This window comes from Tinamus guttatus, unplaced genomic scaffold (assembly GCF_059628265.1).
Source record: "Tinamus guttatus ecotype Peru unplaced genomic scaffold, ASM5962826v1 Tinamus_guttatus_pri_ptg000165l, whole genome shotgun sequence".
Lineage (NCBI taxonomy): Eukaryota > Metazoa > Chordata > Aves > Tinamiformes > Tinamidae > Tinamus > Tinamus guttatus.
This window is the reverse complement of record NW_028288699.1, coordinates 280,618-304,292: the sequence shown is the minus strand read 5'-3', so window position 1 is coordinate 304,292 and position 23,675 is coordinate 280,618. Positions and strand designations below refer to the sequence as shown.

General features: G+C 40.5%; 1 protein-coding gene across 1 annotated transcript in view; it reads left to right on the top strand.

The window, feature by feature from the left end:
• The window catches only part of PCCA (propionyl-CoA carboxylase subunit alpha), a 242,509-nt gene that overhangs the window by 168,957 nt on the left and 49,877 nt on the right, over positions 1–23,675 (top strand). The window contains exon 20 of the mRNA XM_088522787.1: positions 19,706–19,804. Coding sequence (XP_088378913.1) covers positions 19,706–19,804 — 99 coding nt within the window. The remainder of the gene's footprint in view (positions 1–19,705; positions 19,805–23,675) is intronic.

Genomic DNA, 23,675 nt, shown 5'->3' with positions numbered 1-23,675 from the left:
TTATTTCTTCAATATCTAATAAAGTATATTCTATTTTCTCTCTCATTTAGGCCTAATTATCACCTAATTATTATTTAAAATATTAATTCAGGAATTACTTTAAACCACATGACAGATACATTTTTTTTTGTCAGCAAAATCATCACGACTAGCGTTGGAGGTTGCATGTTAAGTGGAACATCGCGCTGAGTTCTGAACCTGTGTCAACGGTGCCTCTCATTGCCACTGATACTGAAGAAAGCTCAATGCAAATTTTGCAGTTTGGTTTCGTTCCTAAGAAAAAACCTGAAGAGCAAATGGCAGCATGGGAAACTTTGGGAATGTTAAGGTGTTTAGGTACAGTTTCATAAATCGGAATAATCTCTTAATATATCTTGCTATGCTAAGTCTTTTTTCTTGGTAACTAATGGCATTAAAAACTAATCTGTGCAAAGCACGTAGAAGATTAATTAATACTGGGAAGAAAAGAGTTGTCTGAGCCTTTCACCTGTAAGTTACCCTTTATCTCCAGCTGAGTTTGCCAGCCTTTAATGCTATTTGTCATCTTCCCCAACAAGGGTCTTGATGTTTTCCTGCACGGTGCCCTTTTATACTTTGAATGACACCCACCACCCACAATGCCTGTAAAATTCCGTTATCCTTTCTCATCAAAGGATTTAAATATTTGCTTAGCTTAACCATAGGCTAAAGAGAAATAAAAATAAATAAATAAATGACATATTTAACCAATTGATACTTCCTTTAAGAAACACTTAAATTGAGAATTAAAACAAATGAAATGTCTAATCCCAAGTGTACGGGCATCTCAAAATAATTATTAATTAGCAAGAAGGTATTCCTTATTTTCTGATAAGTGAATGCATGAAGAAAGTTCTACACATAAAACTCGTGTGGCTTTTTAATGCCTCTAAAGTTGTGAGTAGTCTCTACCCATGCAAGTAGCCATCTTTGTGCTGTTTGATTAGGAGGCATGAAATGGCTTTTGTGGACACTTTAATAACCAGTTTTAATGGTGTAGTGATGGTTAGATAATGGGAAGGGAAGGATTGTCTTGTTTGTGCCATATACCTACGTGGATGCTTGTGTTTTTTACATGAATATATACACATGTGATTTTTATCTTTATACCTTGTGTATGAGTGTGTATGGGCACTTTAAATTTATGCATCCTATTTAATCATATTTTAGTACATAATTTAGCATAGCATTATCACTGGTTTCATAGTGTCTTGAATCTGTCAGTCAGAAAGAACTGTGATTTAGCACTCTCCGCTTTTCCTTTCCCTGCTTGCACCTTTTGGCCTTTCTACGGAAATATGTTTTGTGTTAACAGTCTCTTGGGTTTAGATAACCTTGAGTTTAGAACTGTAGCAATTCTGCCTTGAGTTGCGTGCTGCCCTGTACCTAGTATGTAAACCATATCCCTGGTGAGGTCTGCTGTGGAGAACTACCCTGTTTTTTTTCCACTTGTTCCGGTATAAAGCAACTGCTTTTAAAATTGCAGTGACAATCTTGGGTTTGATCGCTTGCTTCCAAAGCTAAGACGTAGCTTAAACCAATAATAATGGTTGTGATCTGTTTTATTTTTGAAGAAATGATTTCTGCAGGCCTCGGGATAAAACATAAATGTGTTTTGTTTTCCTGGGCTCTAGTTTTGTTCTGTTTCTGTTAAGTTTAAGCATACTGTTAAATCATTCTACATTACTTTGTATGACAGGAATTGGACTTTCAGAGAAGTGGGCTATGGGCAGTTTAGATTTTATGGGTGGTTTATGGGCAGTTCAGCTTTTACAGTTGGACTCAATGATCTTTTCCACCTGTAATGATTCTGCAAAGCAAAGCTGAATATGCAAGGTCTTGTAGAAGCGGGGTAATTCCATGCTCAGAGGCATTTACAGGGCCAAACGTAGTCGAGTGGTGCCTGAGTCACTGTTGTCTTCAGTTCTTCCCAGATTCCTAAGGTCTTCAGTGAAGCAATAAAAAGAAAGTTGATGAGAATATTAGAAATTGCCCGTCTGCACTGCACACTTTCCTGTCTCCATGCCAAAGAGGTGCTGTGTCCTCGGCTGCTGGCACAGCTTATTTGGTGGCTGCATCTGCCTGCCGAGTGTCACTGCATGTCCCAGCCACATAAAAGTGGAGACCTTGAGAAGAGGGAGAAGAGATCGGTCTAGTCTGCCTTGAGTCCAGAGGAACAAGAAGAAGAAATAGGTGTTCAGAGCAGGGGTAAATTGCAAAAGCCCTTCCAGTTTTCTTATTAATCAGTTTCTTGGAGCAGCGGAATCTCAGAAGCCTTTTGTATGGGAAAAAACACGCTCTTAACATGAGCAGCAGCACAACATCATCATCTTTGGAGCTCGTGAGGGAGGGTCCTGCTTCAAGAAAGCATAAATGCCGCCTTCCTTTGGAGAGCCATCCCCTGTGCCTCTGAACCGTTCGCACTGGAAGCATGCGGGTCTCCCAGGCAAATGGATTCTGCACTGGGAAGCTGGATTAGGGGGGTTGTAACCTTTACGTGAGCACGTTCAGGAAAATCATAAGTCTTCACAATAGCTATAGAGCCCTAATTCCAGCGGTATCAAGGGTTGGCAGACTTTTTTGCTTCAAGTGGTATTGCAAATGCTCAGCACAGGTGAAAATCAAACTGTGAAAGTATTTACTATCAATAATAATAATAATAAAGACATAAAGACTGCTTATACCTAGTAGGAAATTTGTGAAATTGAGTAAAAATATGCTCTTTGAGAAGAGAGGTGCTGCTTTTTTCTTTCAGTTGCCCTAACAATGATTCAGGAAACCCAAAGGTATTTTCTCCTGGTACCACTCGTATAATTTTGTGACTGCCTAAGCTCAAGTTGGACCTAACCTACTATCGCTTCTGTCCCAGCAGAACCTGTTGATGCTAGTCTCAACTCTAGTGTGTTTGGCTGTGCAGGCCAAGCACGGCCAAACTGTGTCATAAGCAAACTGAACAAAACGTAAGTTTCTTTGGTAGGGCTACAGTGTTGTGCCGTGTCCCTCAAGAAGAAATACCGGTGGTGTGTGGTGTGTTTGGCTTGACGCAGAGTGTGGAGTTATGTAAAGGAATTGATTGATTCCAGACAATCCTCATTTTCCTAAATGTCAAAGTCACAGCAACAGATGAATTAAACACAATTAAACCAGGGTTATTATTGATGTGGTCTGATCTTAATGGTCTTTTGACTCACACCTAGGTTAATAGATTGAATGTAAATAAGGTACTTCAAAACGTCTGTTTTCTTTCTATTTGAGCTTCTTCACTGATGTTTTAAAAACATCAATTTATGTTTTACTTAGCATTTATGTCAGCCAGGAGGAGGATTTTGAAACTTTGAGCTTTATTAATAAAAACAGTGTCTCCAGCAATAGTAGAGATACAGAGTATGCTTCTATACCAAGAGTGTATTCAGGTTTTTTTTATCACTTATAAGACGTAGTTCTATCTTCTTTTGTCTTCTTTTGAAGAAGAAAAAAGACATATTTGATATAAAATGTAATATTAAAGTATATATATTGTGATTTTTTTTAAAGTAGCAAGTAGTGTAGTGGTGTGATACATTGAAAGAACCAGAGAATTTGAAAAGCTATGACCTTCTTTGTTTTATAACATCTGGCTGTGCAGAGTAAAATGTATCAAAAGTTTCCATTGTGGGGTGGCTGAAATTCTTTATATCAGAAAATATCAATGCCAAGGGACTGTCTCTTAACAGCATCAAAGCTAATTCAACCTGAACAATCTCCACTTCATGGGCAGAAAGATCTTCTGTTCCTATGAAGAGATCTGCCAAAAAATGATCAAATGTTGACATTATTAACAAACAGAAGACCTGTAAACTTAATGAAGTATCTGGCAGCTTCTTGGATAGAAAGTTTGTCAAACTCCAGGGACTCTAAAGTTTCTTTTCATTAATCACATAATTGAATATTCCTTTTTTTTTTTTTTTTTAACCAGTCCTACTTGCTGCTACTGTGATTAAGCACTATCTTTGTTGTTGGTACGACAAGGAAAATCCCCACAGTGAAGATCAATGCACAGTCACATAATTACATTTTATATGTATGTTAACAAGCTGTGTACAACTTCAGTTATGTTTCTGGTCAATAGAAGCTAGAATGCAAACTTGAGGGCTTTCTCAGTTTTTTAAAGAAGTCTCGGATTTTAAACCATCTCTGTGAAAAAGTAGAGATTGTTCCCTTTAGATAACAAGAGTAAATAGTGAACCCAAATGATCTGTGTTCTGTGTCATGAGATCTGCTGTCACAGTATGAGCATGTCTGAATTCTGTTTTCACAGAGTTCTTACGCAGGAATCCAACAAAGATTTTTCAAGACTAATCGATTGGAGAATTAATACAGAAAATGTTTTTTGTTGTTGTGTCGTTATCTTATAGTTGTAAAAGATTTGGTGTCAGAATTGTAGCAAAGCCCTAAACATCAGGTGTTTATGGCTTTGACAGCCAGTCCTGTAATTCTGACCTATCCCAGCCACTTCACCTGTGAACCGTCGGATGCCTGTGTGTCAGCTTTCATAGCTGGCATTAGTGGGTGTGATTGCTGTGTAGACAGAGTAGGCATCTTGAGTTGACTTCAGTTGTGTACAGTGAAGGATTTCTACTTTTTATATATTTTTAAATAAAAAATAGCAAGCCCAAGGATGTCTGAGTTTTCCATTCTAGCATCTCTTGAGTAGGAAGACAGCGGGCATCACTCCAGTGCAAAGTTACCCCTTCCTCCTTCCCCCAAAGTTTTCTGGGAGGCTGTGGAGAACGTTGCTCGTGTGCATGCCCAGAGATGCTGCTGTTTTGCTCAAGGATTTTATCCAGTGGCTGGTTTTGTCACGACTGAATACACATGTAATTTAGCCTATGTTATACAATCTTATAGTAAGGAAATAATTTTCTGAAAAGTTCATAAATTTGGACATCGCTGTGTTTAATAACACAAAACCTGCACTCTTCCATTAACTACGAAGAATTCCTTGGTGAGCATAAGATTTAAGACTTGCCTGAATTGAAGACTAAAGCACATTTTGAAAACTAAACATAAAATGTATTTAAAAGTATAATTTATTGATTATATCAACTAAGATCAGCTGCTCTACTTCCTGCAGTCTCTCTGGCTCTAACCCTGCCACCCATTCTGCAGAGGAGATGAATAATGCAGGTTAGTTTGTTTCTGTGGGCATTTATTACAGCCACACAGAACAGTTCCTGGAGAGGTTTTCTATTTCTTATTTAGCAGCAGTGAAAATTGCAATTATTCTATTAACTTGGCCTGTCACTATGGCAAAGAAAATTCTTTGGACTGTAAGGAGGAAACATTTGTTTTCTCTGACTGCTCTTTGCATATACTGCTCCAATTATAATTAAATCTGAATATTTACCCATAAAATGAGCACTTTTAAAGTTTAGTTAAAATGATTTTTAAGATCCTTGATGCAGGCGTAGGCAATCTCTTTTGTGTTTTGTATAATGTTATTCATTACACAGAACTAATAGACACCGAGTGGCAAATCAATAAAATATCACCGTGCACATCAAATGCAACATTATGGCTGTAAGTTCTTCATCAGGAAGAATCTGTAGGGGGAAAAAGGAAACAAAAAGCTAGATCAAAAGCGATGTGGGGAATTAATGTGCAGAAGATGAAAGGGAAGGAGGCAAACAATAGAGTTGATGTAAGTGGAGGATTAAGTAAAGCAGAAGCAATCATTTTTTATGGGACAGATGAAAAGAAATTGAGAATAATTGTTACGGGAGGTGCAAGTAGTGGCAAGTTGAAAATGACATGTATTTAACGGCCCTACGAAAGCCCCGGCTAGCCCGTGATTTGCGCCATGGTTCCTTTCCGAGGAAGGAGCTTCCTAATCGCCCTCCTGTACTTTGCCAGCGGCGGCGGTCACAAGAGCTTGTTGGATTCCTTTCCAAGGTAAAACGCCTTGGTAGCATCGCTCAGGATGGTTTAGCTCGGAGTCACTGTTTCGTTTCAAATCCTCGAGGCCGGCCGCCTCTTCCGTTCACGCCTGCTGACCCTCGGTACGTGCAGCCCTGGGCTAACTGACTTGCTTAAGGGTGTGTTTACCGGCACAGCACTCACTGTATAGCGCATATATACGTGCCTCAGCTTCGTTATGCAGAAAGATCCTGAAACACAGGATAAATTGAAATTATTGCTAGGGGGAAAAAAAAACAAACAAAGGCTGATGAGGAGGATGGCAAGGGCCGATGCTACCTTCTCCTTGGACCTCTACCCTATGGCTAATCCAGCGTGTGCCTGGCCTCTGAGCAGTGGGGTGCAAGAGGCCGTTGTTCACAGGGGAAACTACCTGCTTGCTGGTTCATGAGATTTTTCCTTACTCATCCTAGTTTTTCTCCTTAATTTTAGGCCATTGCTCATACCATTTAAGAGCAATGGTTTTGAAACCTCTAGAGGCTTTAAAATCATTATTGTAATTCCTTCTTTTCCATCTTCTGTTTGCCAAAGTCTATTTGGGTAATCCCAGTGTTAGACAGTGGTGTCTAGAGAATGATTTTAAACAGGAAGCAACTGTGGTGATGTGTAGGCCCATTGCTAACAGCCTGAGTGCTGGCCCCTTTGTGAGTTTGGTATTTTTTGTTCATATATTCAGGGCCTTCTCTGACCCGGCCCTTGTTCCTCATTCTGCACTGTCCTTAAATTGGTGTTTTAATAATGACACCCCGAACTAGGAGACAGAACTGTTCTAGGCTTGTTTAACGGGCATCTCACTATCGAGTGAAACTACCAAAGTGAAAAAACACACACATATCCGTAACCACTTACGAGGTGTTTGGTTTTTAACGTGTGAGTGCAGCTTCGTTAATGTGGTTTTCTATGTGGGGTGCTTATATAGACAGGGGCTGGGATTTTCCTGGAATGTTGTCCCTTCTCAATCTAAGGTTATACTAGCTATTTTGTCTTGTTATTGAATCTCCAGCTCACTTCTAGTTTATTAGTGTTTCAATTTTACTGGCCTGTTTTTCCCAGTGTTTCTAATTTGTTTTTGGAATTTTATTGAAAATGCTGTACTGCTTCCTAGACACTTTGTCTGCCTCTTCATTTTTAACTTTCCCTACTTTCTCACTAGTGCTGTGCTACATTTCCTATTGTTCTACCTTCACAGAACTGCCTCTCAAGCTTTTTAAAAATATTGGGGAAAGCTTATATTTGTTTTGCCTTTTTTCCATTTGTTCTTAAATTTCCCATTGAGAGCTGCAAGCTGCTTTGCTTTTTTTTCCGTATTTTCTGAAAACAAGTTTTGTGTATAGTTCTAAGTCCTTAATGTCAGTCTTTCGTCTGGTACCTTCCAGGCCCCAAGACACTTCCTGCTACTGCTCCTTTGCGCTGTGATATCAGAATTAAATCTCTCCTCATGGAACAAATTTCCTCACTTTGAGATCAGATTAAGATGATGGCCTGAGTGTTCCCCTATGACAAGTCATTAGAAGTCAACTCCAGTTGTTTGTACATTGTGTGTGTGTGTGTGTGTGTATATATATATGTATATATATATATGTGTACTGACTTTATCACATCTGGGAAAATGAGTTTGACAGGTCATTTTAAAAGCAGAGATGCCCCAGCAGAGTTTATTGTAAAGTGAGTTCAGGAGCACTGTATTCCTTTCCTTGAGCTCATCTCTTAAGCAAAGAAGGAACTTCTTTTAAGGAGATTTTTGTATTTTTTTAATCCCTGGTTGGAGCATCTCAGCACCCTGGTGTGAGGACTGTGTTGAATGAATGAACTCATGGAGTTTTTGCACGATGGCTGTTGGAGGGTCCCCATCTGCTGGGTTTCTTCAGCGTGTCTTAGATGGAGCCTGGCCAGGCTGGGCACTAATCTCAGGAATTGGGTCTTGGCATAAAGTGTTGGGGGAAATGGGAAAACGCTCGTATCTCTGAGGACTGCTAGGGTTTTAAATACAGAAGCAGTTCTAGATTTAGACACTCCTCACATTTTTCCTTCACTGGAATGTCAATGATATTTTGTGGCTGCACTGGAAAACACAAAATGATGGCTATTAGACTAAAAGGAGTCCTGGTATTTTAAGTTTTCAGACAAAGATCCTAACAGAGGAATCAAGTTGATAATGATTACACACATACCGGCATACCGGTCACGTGAACAGAGTTTCTGAGAAGTCCCAAACACATTTAGAAATATCTCTACAATAGGACTCAATGTGAGATAAGCGTTTAAAAACAAAAGTGTTCAAACATTTATCTTGGTATTGAAGCAGGCAGAGATGATAGAGATGGTGATGCTGGAATGCCCTGTTCTTTCTTTAGGTTTTGCTGCCTAAGTGGTAGAGAACAGTATTGTATTGTGCTCCATATTTGCTTCTAAATTATCTCCAGCATTTCTCATTTTTGTAGTAAATATATGTTCCCGGCTTAATGTATGGGGGATATACATGTTTTATTTAGGCCAGTGTAAAATTTACTCCATCCTTGCTGACAACTGTTATAAAGATGTATATTTTTGATTTGCTAAAAGACTGAATATTTATAGGTGATTAAAATAAAGAGGTTGTTTAGCAGGTGCTGACTGCAATTTGTAGTTACAGTATCATAATCGCTTTATGAGGCTTCTCTGTTGAGGAAATTGTCTTTGTTTAATGCTAAAGGATGTAGGTAATCTGTCTCTAATGCCAAATTATTTCAGGGTGTGCACCTTACTTTTTCCCCTACGCTTACGTAGATTGGAAAACTGAGTGTTCCAAACAACTGCTGGAACAGTTTCCATATCAACTTGCATGTGCTAAAAATGCAGTTAAGATTATTTAACCCACAACATAAAAGCTAGATTTAATTACTATGGGTTTTTTTTTTTTGAGGAAACATTGTTTCATATTTAATTGATTCTTTTAGCATGGTGAATTTGAACTTACCCTGGTAGAAGTCTCTAGCAAGCCACTATGACCTAATTAAATATGAGTAGTTGGAACTACGAGGCAGTGCAGAATTCCTACAGGCATCTATTTACCACAGCTCTTTTCTGCCTTTTGAGTGAATCCGGGGCTATGGGCTTGTTAACATAAACAGTGCAATCCCATTAACTGGTAAGATAAAGAGCATTAGATGTAAAACATCTTTTTCACATTGCTACATGACCTGATTTGTTCTGCTTATGGAAACACTTCAGAATTTTTTAATGTTTCCTCTTTTCTGTAGATGGCTTGTGGCTCTGCTGCTTTCCCTTCTTCTCCCCCTTGCCTCAGCTCTTCCTCCTCATCCCTTGTGTGCTGGGTGACCTTCCTCCCGTTTGTGTTTATCGCTGACACCTCTGAAGCTGTGACATTCTGCTGTTCCCTTTCATGTGTGGATTTGAGAAACAAGAGGAGGGTGTTTCTACGGAGGGAATAAGCTTATTATTAATCCCAAAATGCATACGGCCCAAGTGTGCCTGGGAGGAGTGATTCCAGGGGATGTCTGGGGCACCGGGAGTGGTGGGAGGCACTTGATGCAGGCGTCGGATGGTCTCACTTCAGAGCAGCTCCTGGAAAGCCTTGAGTTAGCACCTTGCTTTGCTTTTGAACTTGGTGAACGTGGAGGCACACCAAACAGTGGAAATAGGCTTACAGAGAACTTCTTTCTGCATCTAGTCCCCTCTTCCCCAATGCTTATTTTAATCTCAAAAATTGCAAACTTATTTTACTTTCTTTTACTTTCTAGCTGTAAAAGTAAAAAAAAAGATTTCCTCAGACGGCTCTGCTGTTTTTTTTTTTTAATCTAGATGTTTAATGCAACGTTCAGGTGTGTTCTCGTTGGCTATCTGAAGCAGGAGATGTTAAAATAAGCTAGTCTTTAAAATTCCATAGTATGCTCCCCATTCCCCTGAAGGGAGGATGTGCAACAGCAGGTATTTAGTATGTAAAGCTTTAGTGTAAATGGTGAATAACCTTGGGCTGGGGGATAACCTAGGGACCACTGCTCACCTATATCCTGTTGTGACAGCTGCGAGCAGCAGGTTGGAACTGCTGGGTGAAATCCATACCCAGTTGCCCACTGCACTTTCTTCTTGTCACTGCACAGTGTCAGTTCAAAGGCCTTTTTTACAATGCCTATTCTATCTATTTTCTAATTTAAGGAGAAGATAGCCTTGCTACTGGGGCAGTGCAATAGGAAAATGAATAGAAAACGATGGTTAATTGTGTCCAGTGTGGTCATCCATCCTGTGCAGCTAAGCCAAGGTGCAATACTTCCAAGTATGCTTCCAAGGATAATAAAGGAATGCTTTTCTTTCTCATTACCTACTTTGGAGCCTGCTGATTTTATTGAATCTCCATACCAAGTTGTAAATGATGTGTGAAATAAAACACTTCTGCTCTGTTGATGGACATGGTCCTTGTGATTGCAAATGCTCTTCATGTTGCTGTGATATGGTGCTCAGTTTGGTTCAGATGCAGAAGCCCACCCAATGCATAATGCTGTTTAGAAAGGTGACAGAAATTAGTCCACTAGGAACTAAAGAACTTTTTTTTTTCTTTCTTTTTTTTCTGCTGGGTTTTATGTCTGTCTGCCTCTTTCCTGTAACGAAAATGTCCTTTAAAAAGAGATCTCTCTGGTTTAAATTGTATGATGGTATCTTCCCAAGCAGGTATTCAGTCAGCGGTACTGGGAATTTCTTAGTAGCCAGTATTAATTCCCAGCCCTCTCGCTGAATTAAGAATTAAGAGACCTCAGAGTTGTGCATGACTTGTCATTCAGTGGCAGTCAGGAATTCATGTGATCATGTCTCTGAGCTTGAAATCCAACTTCTGGTGATACTTGTGCATCCTTATTGCATAACTCAGTCAATATACATATATACTAGAGGAATACTTAAAATATATATATTCAAAATATGATTTTTTCTTTTTATCTAAAATGGTAGCTTTAAACTGTCTCATTTCACAGTGGCATTTTATGATATTATAATGTCATTATGGAGTTTACAGTTAAGTGAAATAGGACTTGGGATCACTGTGTGCCCTTGAAGGGAAGGAAGGAAGGAAAATTCTGCAGCTGAAATACAGGAATCAGGGTTGCTTAGTGCATTCAGTATATAGGCGTGAATATACCATAGGAATTTCTTTTTACCAAAGCTGTTTTAACTCCCAACATAATGACCCAGATTCTGCCATTGCTCTCTATACAAGACTTCTCTTGAAGGCAAAAAATAAAAAAAGCAGAATATCCCAACACATTATCTGCCAGCCAAGGAAACCTGCAGTGTGATGCAGTTTTTGAAAGTGCCCAGTGTTCATGGCAAACTCACCTGCAGTGTTTCCAGCTGCTTGGAGCAAGACATGTACCCAGGCTGGAGAGTACTTAGCCAGGCAGAGCTAGGTCCTCCCCTAGAGGACCTGGAATGGGAAAGAAAGCCAAAGAAAGTGTGGTTCTCTCTCTCTCATTTTTTTCCTATTGTGCATTAAACACTTTATGTGCATTATGTCTAAAACAATAGACATAATCCCCAAACCAGCTGTGTTTTCTGTACCTCAAGCCTTTGCTAGTAAGCTTGAACCATTTCTTCATAGCTGATTTCTTTCCTTACATTTTTTTTTTTTAAGTCCTACTGGGTTTAGACAGGTGGTTACAAATATGAACCATACTTGATTCACCACAAAAAGCAGTGAAACAGAGCATTTGTTGCAGCACAGGGTTTTTAAACAGAATCCCAGAATGGTTGAGGTTGGAGGCACCTCTAGAGATCATCTAGTCCAACCCCCCTACACACGCAGGGACACCTAGAGCACATGGCACAGGGTGGCATCCAGGCGGGTTTGGAAGATCTCCAGAGAAGGAGACTCCACAGCCTCTCTGGGCAGCCTGTTCCAGGGCTCTGTCACCCTCACAGGAAAGAAGTTCTTCCTCACATGGAGGTGGAACTTCCTGTGTTTTAACTTGTACCCATTACCCCTTGTCCTGTCACTGGCCACCACCGAGAAGAGTTTGACCCCATCCTCCCTACATTCTCCCCTCAGATACTTGCACATGTTGATCAGATCTCCTCTCAGTCTTCTCTTCCCCGGGGTAAATAGGCCCAGCTCACTCAGTCTTTCCTCACAAGAGAGATGCTCCAGTCCCTTAATCATATTTTTCTCTCTGTACTGGACCCTCTATAGAAGTTCCCTGTCCCCCTTTTACTGGGGAGCCCAGAAGAAGGTCGCTTTGTGCAACCTCTTAGTAGGTGCTTCAGAGTGCCAGGTGAGTGCCGAAAGAAAGGCCTTGCTGCTTAGAAGTGAGAAAGGCCTCCTCTTCCCCATCTTATCTTGTTTTGTTTGGTTTTGTTGCTTTTGGAGCTGATACTTTTCCAGACCTCTCCTCTTAATCTCCAGGTTAGCATGCTCCTGTTTCTAAAGTATGATATACCAAAGTAGCTAATGGTAATTTACATCCGCACATGCTACCTTAAAGAAAAAAAAAGATAGTTTGTGCATATTTGTTTGCTGTATTCTGGTGGCTATTTGCTCTTCATGTGCTTATGGGCTTCCAATTCTAAGAATGTGCTTAATAATTTGAAATTCTGCAAGAAGCGATGGTACCCTGCACAATGTCAGAATGTGCATTTGAAGTGAAAGCCTGGAAATTCAGATCTTTGGCCTTGTTCATAGCGAGTAAAAGGCTGCCTTGATGACACTCAGAGCAAATGAGTTTCTCTCCTGCAGTCCTGCACTGAATAAATTGCTTGATCTAGTTTGGTACAAAAGGCCACGATCTATAAATAGTTAACAGAGCTTTTTTTTCAGGACCAAGTGATCTATAGACTGGAACTCTCTCTTGGGGTCTTTTTAAAAGTGATAATATGAACAAAAGAAAAGTTTGTATGAAAAAAGGCCCTTTAATGAGATTGAAACTCAGATTTTTTAACTTCCTTTTGAAAACTACCTGGACAACCACTTCAAAAGTCTGAAAAGCTAATCTTGCAGTCAGTTGAAGAAGAAGAAGAAAAGGTCAGTGCTTGTTAATCTGGTGTGAATGTAATTTGTAAACAACTACAAGCTGCAAACTCAGGCGGCAACCACAAAGGGTTTAATTTGAATGAAAGATACTGCTGTCATGCAAGCTTTAAGTGCTTTCAGCTTTGCTGGTAAGCTAGGGTTTGCAGTCTTAATGTGACATCTTTTGGTTACATTTGTATGCGTTTGCTGATACGCTGCACTGTTTGCCACAGGACCTCTCTGTCCTGTTTGATCTTTAATGCACTTTTATTGGCAGCTGATCTTACAGGATTTTAGACCATTGCTAACTGTGATAAGCCAAACCTTTTAATATGTTTTAGGGTACTAAAGGAAGCATTTGTTTATCAAGTTTCTTCATGTGTCATTCTGGAACGAAAGCATAAGAAACACATATCTGCAGAAACAGAAGGAAGAGACTTCCTTTTTTATGGCATTTTCAGCTTTAGTTCTTTTTTTCAATGAGATGATGCTAGTCATCTTTCGAGTTGTGTCAACGAGGATTCCTCTGAAACGGCCTGTGTGCCTCGGACATGTGGACTTGGGCAGATGAAGACCACTGCCTTGATCAGTTACAGGTTTTTTTAGGTAGCATGGTGTGGTTGGGTCTCTTGGAGAACGTTTCTGGGAAGGTAAAGAACATGATGGTCAGACCAGTTTTTTCAGGGCTTTGTACAACTGACCTTGAAAACTTCCAAGGATGGAGGCTGCACAGTGTTTCAGGGCAACATACTCTACTGCTTGACTGGCCTCTTTATGAAAAACTTTCTCCTCTGATCCTGTCTGACCCTCTCTCATTTCAGTTTGTGCCTCTTGCCCCATACCAGTCCAGGAGCCTGATTCCATCTTCTGATTAGCCTCTTGTTGGCATTGGCTGTGAGGATGTGCACCCAAAGCTTTGCTTTTGCAACGCTGAACAAGACCTTGTTCCACCAGCCTCCCCTCTCACAGCAAGTGCTCCAGCCCTTTGGCACCCTTGGTGGCCCTCCCATGAAGACACTGCACTTAGTCAGAATCTTTCTTGTATGGGAGGGTCTGAAAAGTGGACACAGTGCATAGATGCGAACAAGTGCAGAGCAGGAGGAGGTATGTGCTCCTGCTAATACAGCCTGGGATGCTGCCAGTACAGGACCTAACAGTTTGTTTTCATGTCATGCACTTTGCATTGTCGCATTACTCTGTCATGTCTGGGTCCTCATGGATGGTATCCTCAGGTGTATTCATTGGTTCCTGCAATTTTGTGGTATCTGCAAATTTGTCAAGGGTGCACATGACCTGTTTCACTTTGGGATCCTGAAAAGTGTCAAGCATTTCTTGGGAAAGCTGAGTGCAGGTTGCTAGCAAGTACAGTTCAGGAACAGGAGAAAGAGCCTAAGCAGTAAGATCTGCCCACGTGGGAAATTTTCACATGGCTACATGTGAAGTAGGATTTGGTTGATACCATATCCTGATGTAGAAGGTATGATTCCTTATTTTTCTTCAAGGTTCTTCAAGACATTGCAGATGAGTTGAAGCAAATTGTATAGGGAGACCAGATGATTGCCAAGACAGCTCTGCAAATGACCGGGAACGCTTGTGGACACAGCCTCCAGGTGGCTGCTCGTTTCTGTGATAATGAAGCATGTTGTATTTATTAGCTTTAGAAATATTCAGAGATGAAAGACAGTGTTTGAGCTCTCCTGCTGGTTGGGAAAGAGCCCTATAAAGCAAGGATTAACAAGGTACTTTATACCTTAATATGCCTGGAGTTTTATGTATCATTGTTCTAAAGGAAGCCTGAGAATGACCAACCATGTGCAGACTTCCGTCTCACTGCTTAGGATACAGAGGTCTAAGAAGGGCAAGGGACAATAAATTTGGCAAAGGAACAGTGTTGCCATTTGCCTCTGCTGTGCCATTTCCTGGGCAGTAGATTAGATGAAATTCTAAGATTTTTGTGAAAACTTACCAAGAACTAAACACTGCTTTGTCCAACTTCATTTGGGTTAGTTCAAGATCCCTCCAGACTATTACTACTTAGCACAGCTACTCTACCTTCTCTTAAAATGCTTCCTTTTCTGTGCAAGAAGCAATACTTCTCCCTTACCTGATTCAGAAAAAGGGAAAGAATCTGCCTGCTTACTTTGGTACACTAGATGATCACCGGTGCTGTAGATGAACAGGTTTTTAGGTGAAGCAATTGCTCCTCCGAGGGGGCATCTTTGGGTAGCCTTGAGGAAAGTGTTTGAACAGATATGCTACCTGAGATGCATAACAGTGATGCTGGCTGCCAGTTCTCTTCCCTACAAGATGGTTTATAGGTTGCAGTTTGTAGAGTCCTTGGTGCCCACAAGTTGTGCCTTAGTTTTGCAGTGAAGCTAAGTTAACACCAGTGGGACGGTTTGTTATTTGAAGTCTCCATGACACTGAGTATTCATAAGTTTCCTTAGAGCAGGAATGTCTGTTTCCCTGCTTGAACGTTGAAGATGTGAAACATCTGTCTTGGTAAGAGTTTTCAGCCCCGTAGAAAAGCGGGTGACTTTTCATTCGGGTCAGCAGATCAGATAGTTCCCTATCTCAAAGCCAGTTCCCTTGCTCTACTGCAAGGAGTAGAGCGCACCGTGTAAGAAGTTAGGGCCGTGGTGGTACAAGCCAGTAGCAGGGCCAGAGCTCTGCACCAGGAGCTGAACCTGGAGCCTGAAACTGTTGAGGTACCCGCTGCGTGGGGAGGCAAAGCTGGAGCCGTGGAATCCGGCCAGCAGGTTTGGGCTAAGCAGCCCAAGGCAGGCATTAGCACGCACAGGCACAGTCCTGCACGGAGGCATCAAACAGGAAGCAACTGCTCTAGCTGCCCTCCAGTCTCCTGTAAAGCCACCTTCGAGTGCAGGAGAGAAGAAATGACATGTGCCAGATGTATCCGAGACTCTGCATTAGTAAATTAGCAGGGCTGTAACACTCAGGCCTGCACTGCCTCCCGTAATTGCCTGACACGTATATAAAATGCCGAATGATGTTCTCAAAAGGAAACGGAATACAGATTATGCTTTACATCTCTTGGCAGTATTAGCTGGCTGATTCCTATCCTGCTGAACATCAAGCACTCGGTCCACGCGAGGTGAAGGGGCTGCTGCTTGTGCAGTTCAGGCACATGCCAGCACCAGTCTGCAAAGCTGTGACAGAAGAGAAAGCTGCTGACCTTTCCCTAGCACTGTGTCTTGGACCTGTCATTCCTCTTTTTGAGGCCTCATTTACAACGGCCTTTGAATTGGAAATAATGGTAAAGGAGAACCGTGGCTTCTTTAATGTCCTTACACAGGAACAAACCAATTTATCAAAACAGGAACAAATTTTTTTTTCTTTTTTTCTTTTTTTCTTTTTTTCTTTAGAAAAAAAAAGCTATAAAATATAAAAACCAGCCTCACCAACACAGATGTGCCAGTAGCAGTTCAAACAGCCACGGTCATTCTGGAGAATCCCTCCCCTTGTATGCGACCTGCAAACACACAGTGCAAGCATGTGCCTGGCAATGAGGAGCTGGGCCTTTACCAGGGCTCTTTAGCAGGAACGTAAAGCACAGGGTGGGCCACTGCGTGGGTGATTCAGCTGGGATATTTTCCATATTATTCAAGTGCCAAAATCTTTGAGTGGGGAGTTCCTTGATGGGTGTCTCGTGATCACAGAAATGAACTAAACAGCAAATAGGAAAGAAAAAAAAAAGCCTAATCCAAAGAAGTTATATTACCACGTGCATTACTAGAGAAGAATTGAATACAAACTCCAAAGAAGTTCTCTGAATGTCACGTATCTTTTCCTGTCTCCATCAGCTAACTTTGCTTGGCTCCTGGCTGCTGAGCTGCTCCTACTTTGTGTGGCTTTTCTCTAGAGTGAAGGGTTGCTTTCTCTATTAGACTATCAGCAGTGATTTCTGTTTCTGCCCCTTCTCCCCCTGACGGTTTGTTTTCCTGATCTCTCTCTCACAGAATTCCTTCTTTAGTAAAAGTATTTCTTCTGCAAGGCATCATAGCATCCTAACATCCACTTCACCAGCTGAGTTGATCCAGGACAGTTTTTGTCTTCCCTCAAAATTTTGACACATAGATCATCCAAGTATCTTGTTCTATAGGTGCTTTCAGAGAAGATTTCTCTTAGATATGTAATGCAGGATACAGCTACTGTGTGGAGCCTCTTCACTAGTATCAACGACTGCTGTTCCGTAGATATTTTATTAGGTAAAAGTAACCTGTGCCCCAAGTGAATAAATATCCTGTCTTCAGTCCTTGCTTGGTTTTCTCTGGTGGGCTGCTTGCTTTACTGTGCTACGTGTTGGAGCAGTGTCAGCCGTCCTCCTTGTGATCCGCTCTTGGGTTCATATCCAGATCTTCCCAAGCTGTGTGTGCCATGGTGAGCTCCCGGGGAGAGCAGCTCTCAGAGATGCTGTAGCTCCATTATATGAGTGGGCTGCTGCTGTTTCTTGGAGTATTCGTAAGTTCAAATAACTCATTTTTTTTTCCTTTGGTGCTTTTTTCCTTCTTGAATGGAGGAGAGTAGAGGCGCAGTAGAGCCAGCATACTGTGTGCTGGTTTTCCTACCTCGCCTAAGGAACTACAGTGTTGGCCACAGTTACTTAGATCTGCCCTAGGCTTTGACTGCAGCATCTCTTATTTCATGCTGGCTTCTGCCAGGAATTCTTGGGTACTAACTTAATCTGGAATCAATGACGATTAGACTTGTCTAGGCCCTTGTGAGGGATGCATTTGCCACTGTCACATACTTGGTTTTCTTTTGTTCCTCTGTACAGTGTCAAAAGAGCTAATGGTAAAATTGTTTTTTACATGAAGATGCTGATTTACACCTTGCCACTGGGACAACCTTCACTATGTTTAGACATCAGCGGTAGCGTTTCTGTGTGTAAATGTTGCAGTGCACACACACAGTCACATTTGTTTGGTGGCCAGTAGTTTGGTATGCCTTCATACCATTGCTATTTCTTCCCTGGAGAAACACAGTAAATGGTCTTTTCAGGTGTAGACTCCAGTGCTATAGTGATGGACAGCTTTGTCAAAAGTTGTCTTCAAGTTCAATTGCTAATCGAAGAGAGTTGAGACAGCGCTGCAGATTTGCCTTGTGCTGCTGGGAAAGTCTTTTGCAGATGTTTCTGCTGGTCTTAATAAAGAGGATCGTTGCTGATTCAGCATGGCTGGTGCAGGGCTGGACCCGCTGGTCTGTTCCAGCTGCTCTGCATGCCCTGCCAATGCAAACCAGCTGCGGGTCTGGCTTAACTCAGCTGGGCTTTATGGCTCTTCTGCATCCCGGGAACAGTGTGAAGTGTCTGAAGCATGCCAGCTAATCTGGCCTATTGGTGAACCATTATAAATGGCTTGTTTTCTTAGTGTTCTTCACGTGTAACTTTATAGCTAAATCTATAGGAATGGAGTAGATTGTATCACTTAAAGGCAGATTTTATGTTCTAAAGTGAACTGTCTGTAAAATTTGAGCTTTTTTAAGTCAGTTTTTTTTTCTGTGACTGAAATTGAACTATTAAATTATATATTGCTCCTCTGCACTATTATAAATTACTGAGATTACTATTGCAAGTCCTTACTGCTAGATGAAAGAATTATTAGTCTTTGCGACTAAAGAGGCAAGCTTTATTTTTTATATTGCCAAAAGTGAGCTCAGCTCTTATTCTAAATACAGTGATTTCCTTCTAGTTTGCTAAGGATTTATGTGATACTTGTGGTATTACCAATATTGTCTGCAATTTATTGATTGAAAATATTTTGGAGATCTGGAGAAATCCACAAGCCAGTATTTTTCTTCTGTTTGTAGTAAGATGTATGATTTAAATAATATTTGCCTACCTTAGGTATCATGGTGAATATTAAAAGCACTCTGCAAACATTAATCCATAATTGTGTTATTCTATGCTTAGGAATATTTTTGTTCATCTGCCTCTTCGGCTGAGGCTCTTATGGTATTGAGTGTGTTTGTGTGTACTTTTTAGGAGACAATATTGTACAGTGGAAGTATAACAGAAGGGTCATTGCACCTTCGTGATAGACAAGTGTGCCTGTAGTTTTTCAGAACTCAGAAATGTTGCTCTTCATATAGAAATATTTTGTATAAAGATTATGGGATAATTTATGAAAAAAAAACCCCAAACTTTCAGATAACCATGTTGACATTCAAGTCAAAAATTGCATTCCTCCGATCAGGTGTAGAATGAGACAAAAAAAATGACAGAATTTGCAAAGTTTTTCTAGACTTTGAGATGAAACACCAAAGAATTAATTACTGCCTCCTATTAATTAAGATAACAATGCAGAGCCCTTCATTAGAAGCATAGGGAAAGTTCTTCCTTGGTCCTTGGAGAGAATATTATATGCAAGGCCTGTTGTGTGGGTTGCAAGGTGTCACTGGAATTTATATGCATTACTTGTCTAATTGCAGTAAATGTAGCATGTCCAGATAGGTTTAAAAGTTGGATGGCTGTTTGTTACCTGCTAGAAATCACTTGAAACCTTGCTACTCAGAGGCAGCTGTTCACAGGTCCTTCACCTCTCCCCAGAGAGAGCTGGAAGACTCTGTTGTTGGACCCTGTCTTTTATGGCAGAAGCAGTAAACATGACAGGTTGTTTGGGAGCCATCTGTTTTAAAATGGTTGCTGCTTTGTATGCAGCAATGAACTTGAGATCAGTTTTCTGTCTGTCTTCAGCGTAACAGCCTTGTTTGGTGTCACAACAGGTGGAAGTTGATGGGATGAAACTAAACGTGACCAGCGAGTGGAACCTGGCTTCACCCTTGCTGTCTGTCACCATTGATGGCACTCTGAGGACTGTACAGGTAAATTCAACAGCACTTTGCTTTGTAGAGCTGCAAGAGCTACATGCTTTTAGATACACAAATACTGTGGGTGCATGGGGACTAAAGTATGCTGTAAAAATGATGTTAATGCTGTGCAGCTGCTGTAATCTTGCCCTGCTATTTTGAATGCATCCAGAACATCAGTGAGGTGAACTCCTCGAGAGCTGCTTGGACGGCTTAATATTTTTCAAATGTCATTCATTTGAACAGCCACTTATTTTAGTCAGAAATTTACCCCATTCCTGATATTAATAGCTCTAAGGAGCTATGGTTTCTTGAGAAATATTTTTAAAAACTAAAGAATTACTATTTACAGAAAGCAAAATTATTTTCTGAAATAAATTTTAAAAATTAATTTAATAAAATTATTATTTGGAAAGAAGAAAGTAGAAAATACCCAAAACCTGCATGGTTCTGACAAAAGAGGGCTAAACAGATTAACATAGGTGTAGAGTCTTTCCTTCTGATCAATGGAGTGTTTGAAAACAGCTGGGAACAAAATGATCTCTCTAAGCGTCTTGTCAATTTTCTGAAGGTAATGCTGGTCAGGATTTACATATTTGTTGAGAAACCTTTTATTAATATCTATCTGCTCAGCTGGGAAATCAATGAAAGAAAATTTCAGAACTTTGGAATGATTCAAAGTATTTTTCTATGTTCCGTATTGTCTTTTATATACATTTATCACTGATATCATAATCAGATTTTTGTTGTTAATTCACAATATGTGCTTTTATTTCTTGTTGCTGTATTTTCACCCCAGTAAATTTCCCAAATGAAAATGTTGCCTTTCCTATGACTGAATTTAGAAGACTGCAACTTTATGAAAATAAATATTTTATTTTTCAAGGGTGGTATTGCCTGAGAGTGAAATTTTCACTACTTCCCCAGATAATTTCTGGACTTAATTTTGGTAGATTTATTGGAAGGTTAATGGCATCTTGAGGTTGCATATCTAAAATAATTTTGCACCCTAAATGGTAGTTTTGCTTTCTAATACTGAACCATTTTGCTGACATTTTATAAAGTACATAATTCCTAATAACAAACAGGAAACAATACTAATGTGTGAACATACAAAATCTTTTTAGGAGAAAAGTGTTGTTTGGTATGAATGATGGTATCTTGAGTGCCCTATTTCAAACTATTGGGACATATACATAATAATTATATAACATTATGCAGCTCTCTGAGTATAACTAATAATAGTAAGACCAGTTAACCAAAAATGTAATATTTGCTCTGGCACATAAATTTAGTTTCAAAATTAATGATAATCAGATCTGGACGTGCTTTTTGCTAGGAACTGGGCCAGCAGTAGTGTTGCTTGCGCTGCTGGCATATGACCAAACTGTATGAAACACTACATGACTAACCCCAGCAACAAGCAGTGAACTGGATGAATGGTATTCATCCAAAAGAACTTGAAATAAGCATATATATTGTTGCTTTCTGACATATTATCTGTAAGCGTTTTTAGCAAGGTAGCCCAGTAGCTTGAAAAGTTATTAATCTTTTAGTGTATGTATGTAAAATTATGGTAACCTTAAGCTTGACCTCTGATAGCCACTCACTGGAATCTAAATTGTTTTTTTGGTTATATGTTTCTCTAGACTTGCCCCACTGCAAGAACCAAATTAGACAAGTGTATTTCTGTAGGTCAATGTGTCTCCAAAAGCAATTGACCCCCAAGTCTTGAAGTATCTTCTTTCAGCAAGACTTAGCCCTAGAGCCATTTAAGCAACAAATATGGATGAATCAAATAACTCCTGCTGTGCTTTATTAATTTTCAGCCAGTCTAATTTCTCTTCATAGTTGGTTTCATTCTTCTAAATTTGCTCAACCAAACGCAGTGTCTGCAAACAGTATATTTCTTTGTAGGTTTGATGTATGCACCTTCGGCTCGATCCGTCAGTCTGGCCCCAATCCAGCAAAGCACTTAAGCGCAGAAGCAGGAAATAAATAATTTTAAAATGTATTTATGTAAATTATAGTCTAGACATTCAAATTGTTGCATATCTGCCGCACATATAAAAATCGGTAATTAGGCATGCTCGTCTCTCCCTGCTCCTCTGCTCGATTGAGGATCGGTGTGGATCGGCGCAGAAGCAGAGTGTAAGGTTGGGAAGGCCTCCAGGCTTCCTAAGGCCCCCTCTGGACAGAGGAAGAAGGTTCCGGAGCTGCTGGCAGAGGTGGGTGTCCTGGTCACTGCCAGCGCAGGGCTGAGCGGGGCCCACGCGGCCGCGCAGCAGCCCTGTCCCTGTGGCGGCGGCGGCGACACCACAGGAACAAGGCTGCTGCGCGGCCGCGTGGGCCCCGTGTGTGCAGCGCCTGGGCCTGGACACCGATTCCATCACTTTCTCATTCTTGTTTTGCAATTCTTCGTCTGGTCCCAGTTGCTCAGCATTTTCTCCACTCGGACTAGGCCGTATTTCCCATCTGAGGAGTCTGAATTTAACACAGCGTGAAGTGTGCAGTTTTGTTTTTGAAGTACAGAGGTACCAAGCAAACTGCAGTTCGTGTGTGCAGGAATAGAATCACAGAATCCTTAAGGTTGGAAGGGTCCTCTAGAGATCATCTAGTCCAACCCCCCTGCTCCAGCAAGGACATGTGCATGTGGCACAGGGTGGCATCCAGGCGGGTTTGGAAGATCTTCAGAGAAGGAGACTCCACAGCCTCTCTGGGCACCCTGTTCCAGGGCTCTGTCACCCTCTCTGTCAAGACATTTTTCCTTATCATCTCAAGTCCCAGAATACTTTTCCAAAATTGTTTTTCATACCAGTTTCCAAAGATTTCAATGGCTCTGGAACTTGACTTACTGTGAATTCAAAATCTACTTTTGCAGAAAATTAGAGAAGTAACTATAGGCATGTTGTTACAATACGTCTCCGTGAACATTTAAATTTGAAGAGCTCTTGTAAAAAGATCTTGTAAAATTGAAATCATGGATCCCAAGCTTCAAATATTTTAGTGATTGAAACAGAGAAAGCAGCTTCGCCCGCTTACGTTGAGAAATTAAGTGATGGCATCACTTACTATTTTTTAGTGTATTTATTACATCAAAAATGCAGCAGGAGGAACACACTCTGCAACTTAGGATATGGCAAAGTATGTAATTCTCGGATATATATTTTTATTATTTTGGTTTGCAATAGCAGAAAAAAATGAAATGCTATACATTATAAAGCCTTTACTCTTGGGTAATGCCTGCCAGGTATTTATCTAAACCAAAGATTTGTTTCTTTCAACCCCATGGAGACTTTTTTCAATCATATGTCTAATTAAACAAAATGTACCTACTTTTATTTATTTATACTGTTTTGAAAGCTTAGAAATAATCTGAAATAATAATAAATTGTATAGATTCCTGGTCCAAGGTACCATTGCTTCAGCACACTCATTTTTTTTTTAATTCTGGAAACGACTTTGGAAAAAAATTTGGGAGCAGGATGTGCGAAGGTTGCTCAACAGTCTCTTCTTTTAAGCCGTGCAGCATTCAGCACATATCTTGGTATTGTCATCTATCCATGATTTCATAATTATTTTTGCTAGGTCGTGTCTAGAACAGGGAAAAACAGAACGCTTTACCAACATAACCAACAGTCTGGTTTTTAGAAAGCCTCAGGGATTGTGGCTACATGTAACACTACTTGTTAAGTAAGCGAGAGACAGAGAGTGGGCCCCTGCACTGGATGCCTGGATTAATTGTTTGCCTGGATTAATTGTTAACTCGCTCACTAGCTTGCTTTTGGCCTCTTCCAGTTATGGATATCTTGGACAAATCTGGTATAGACTCATAGCCAGTGTTGTAGACCTGCAGACAGTCATTGCTGTGTGGCTTTAGGGCCAC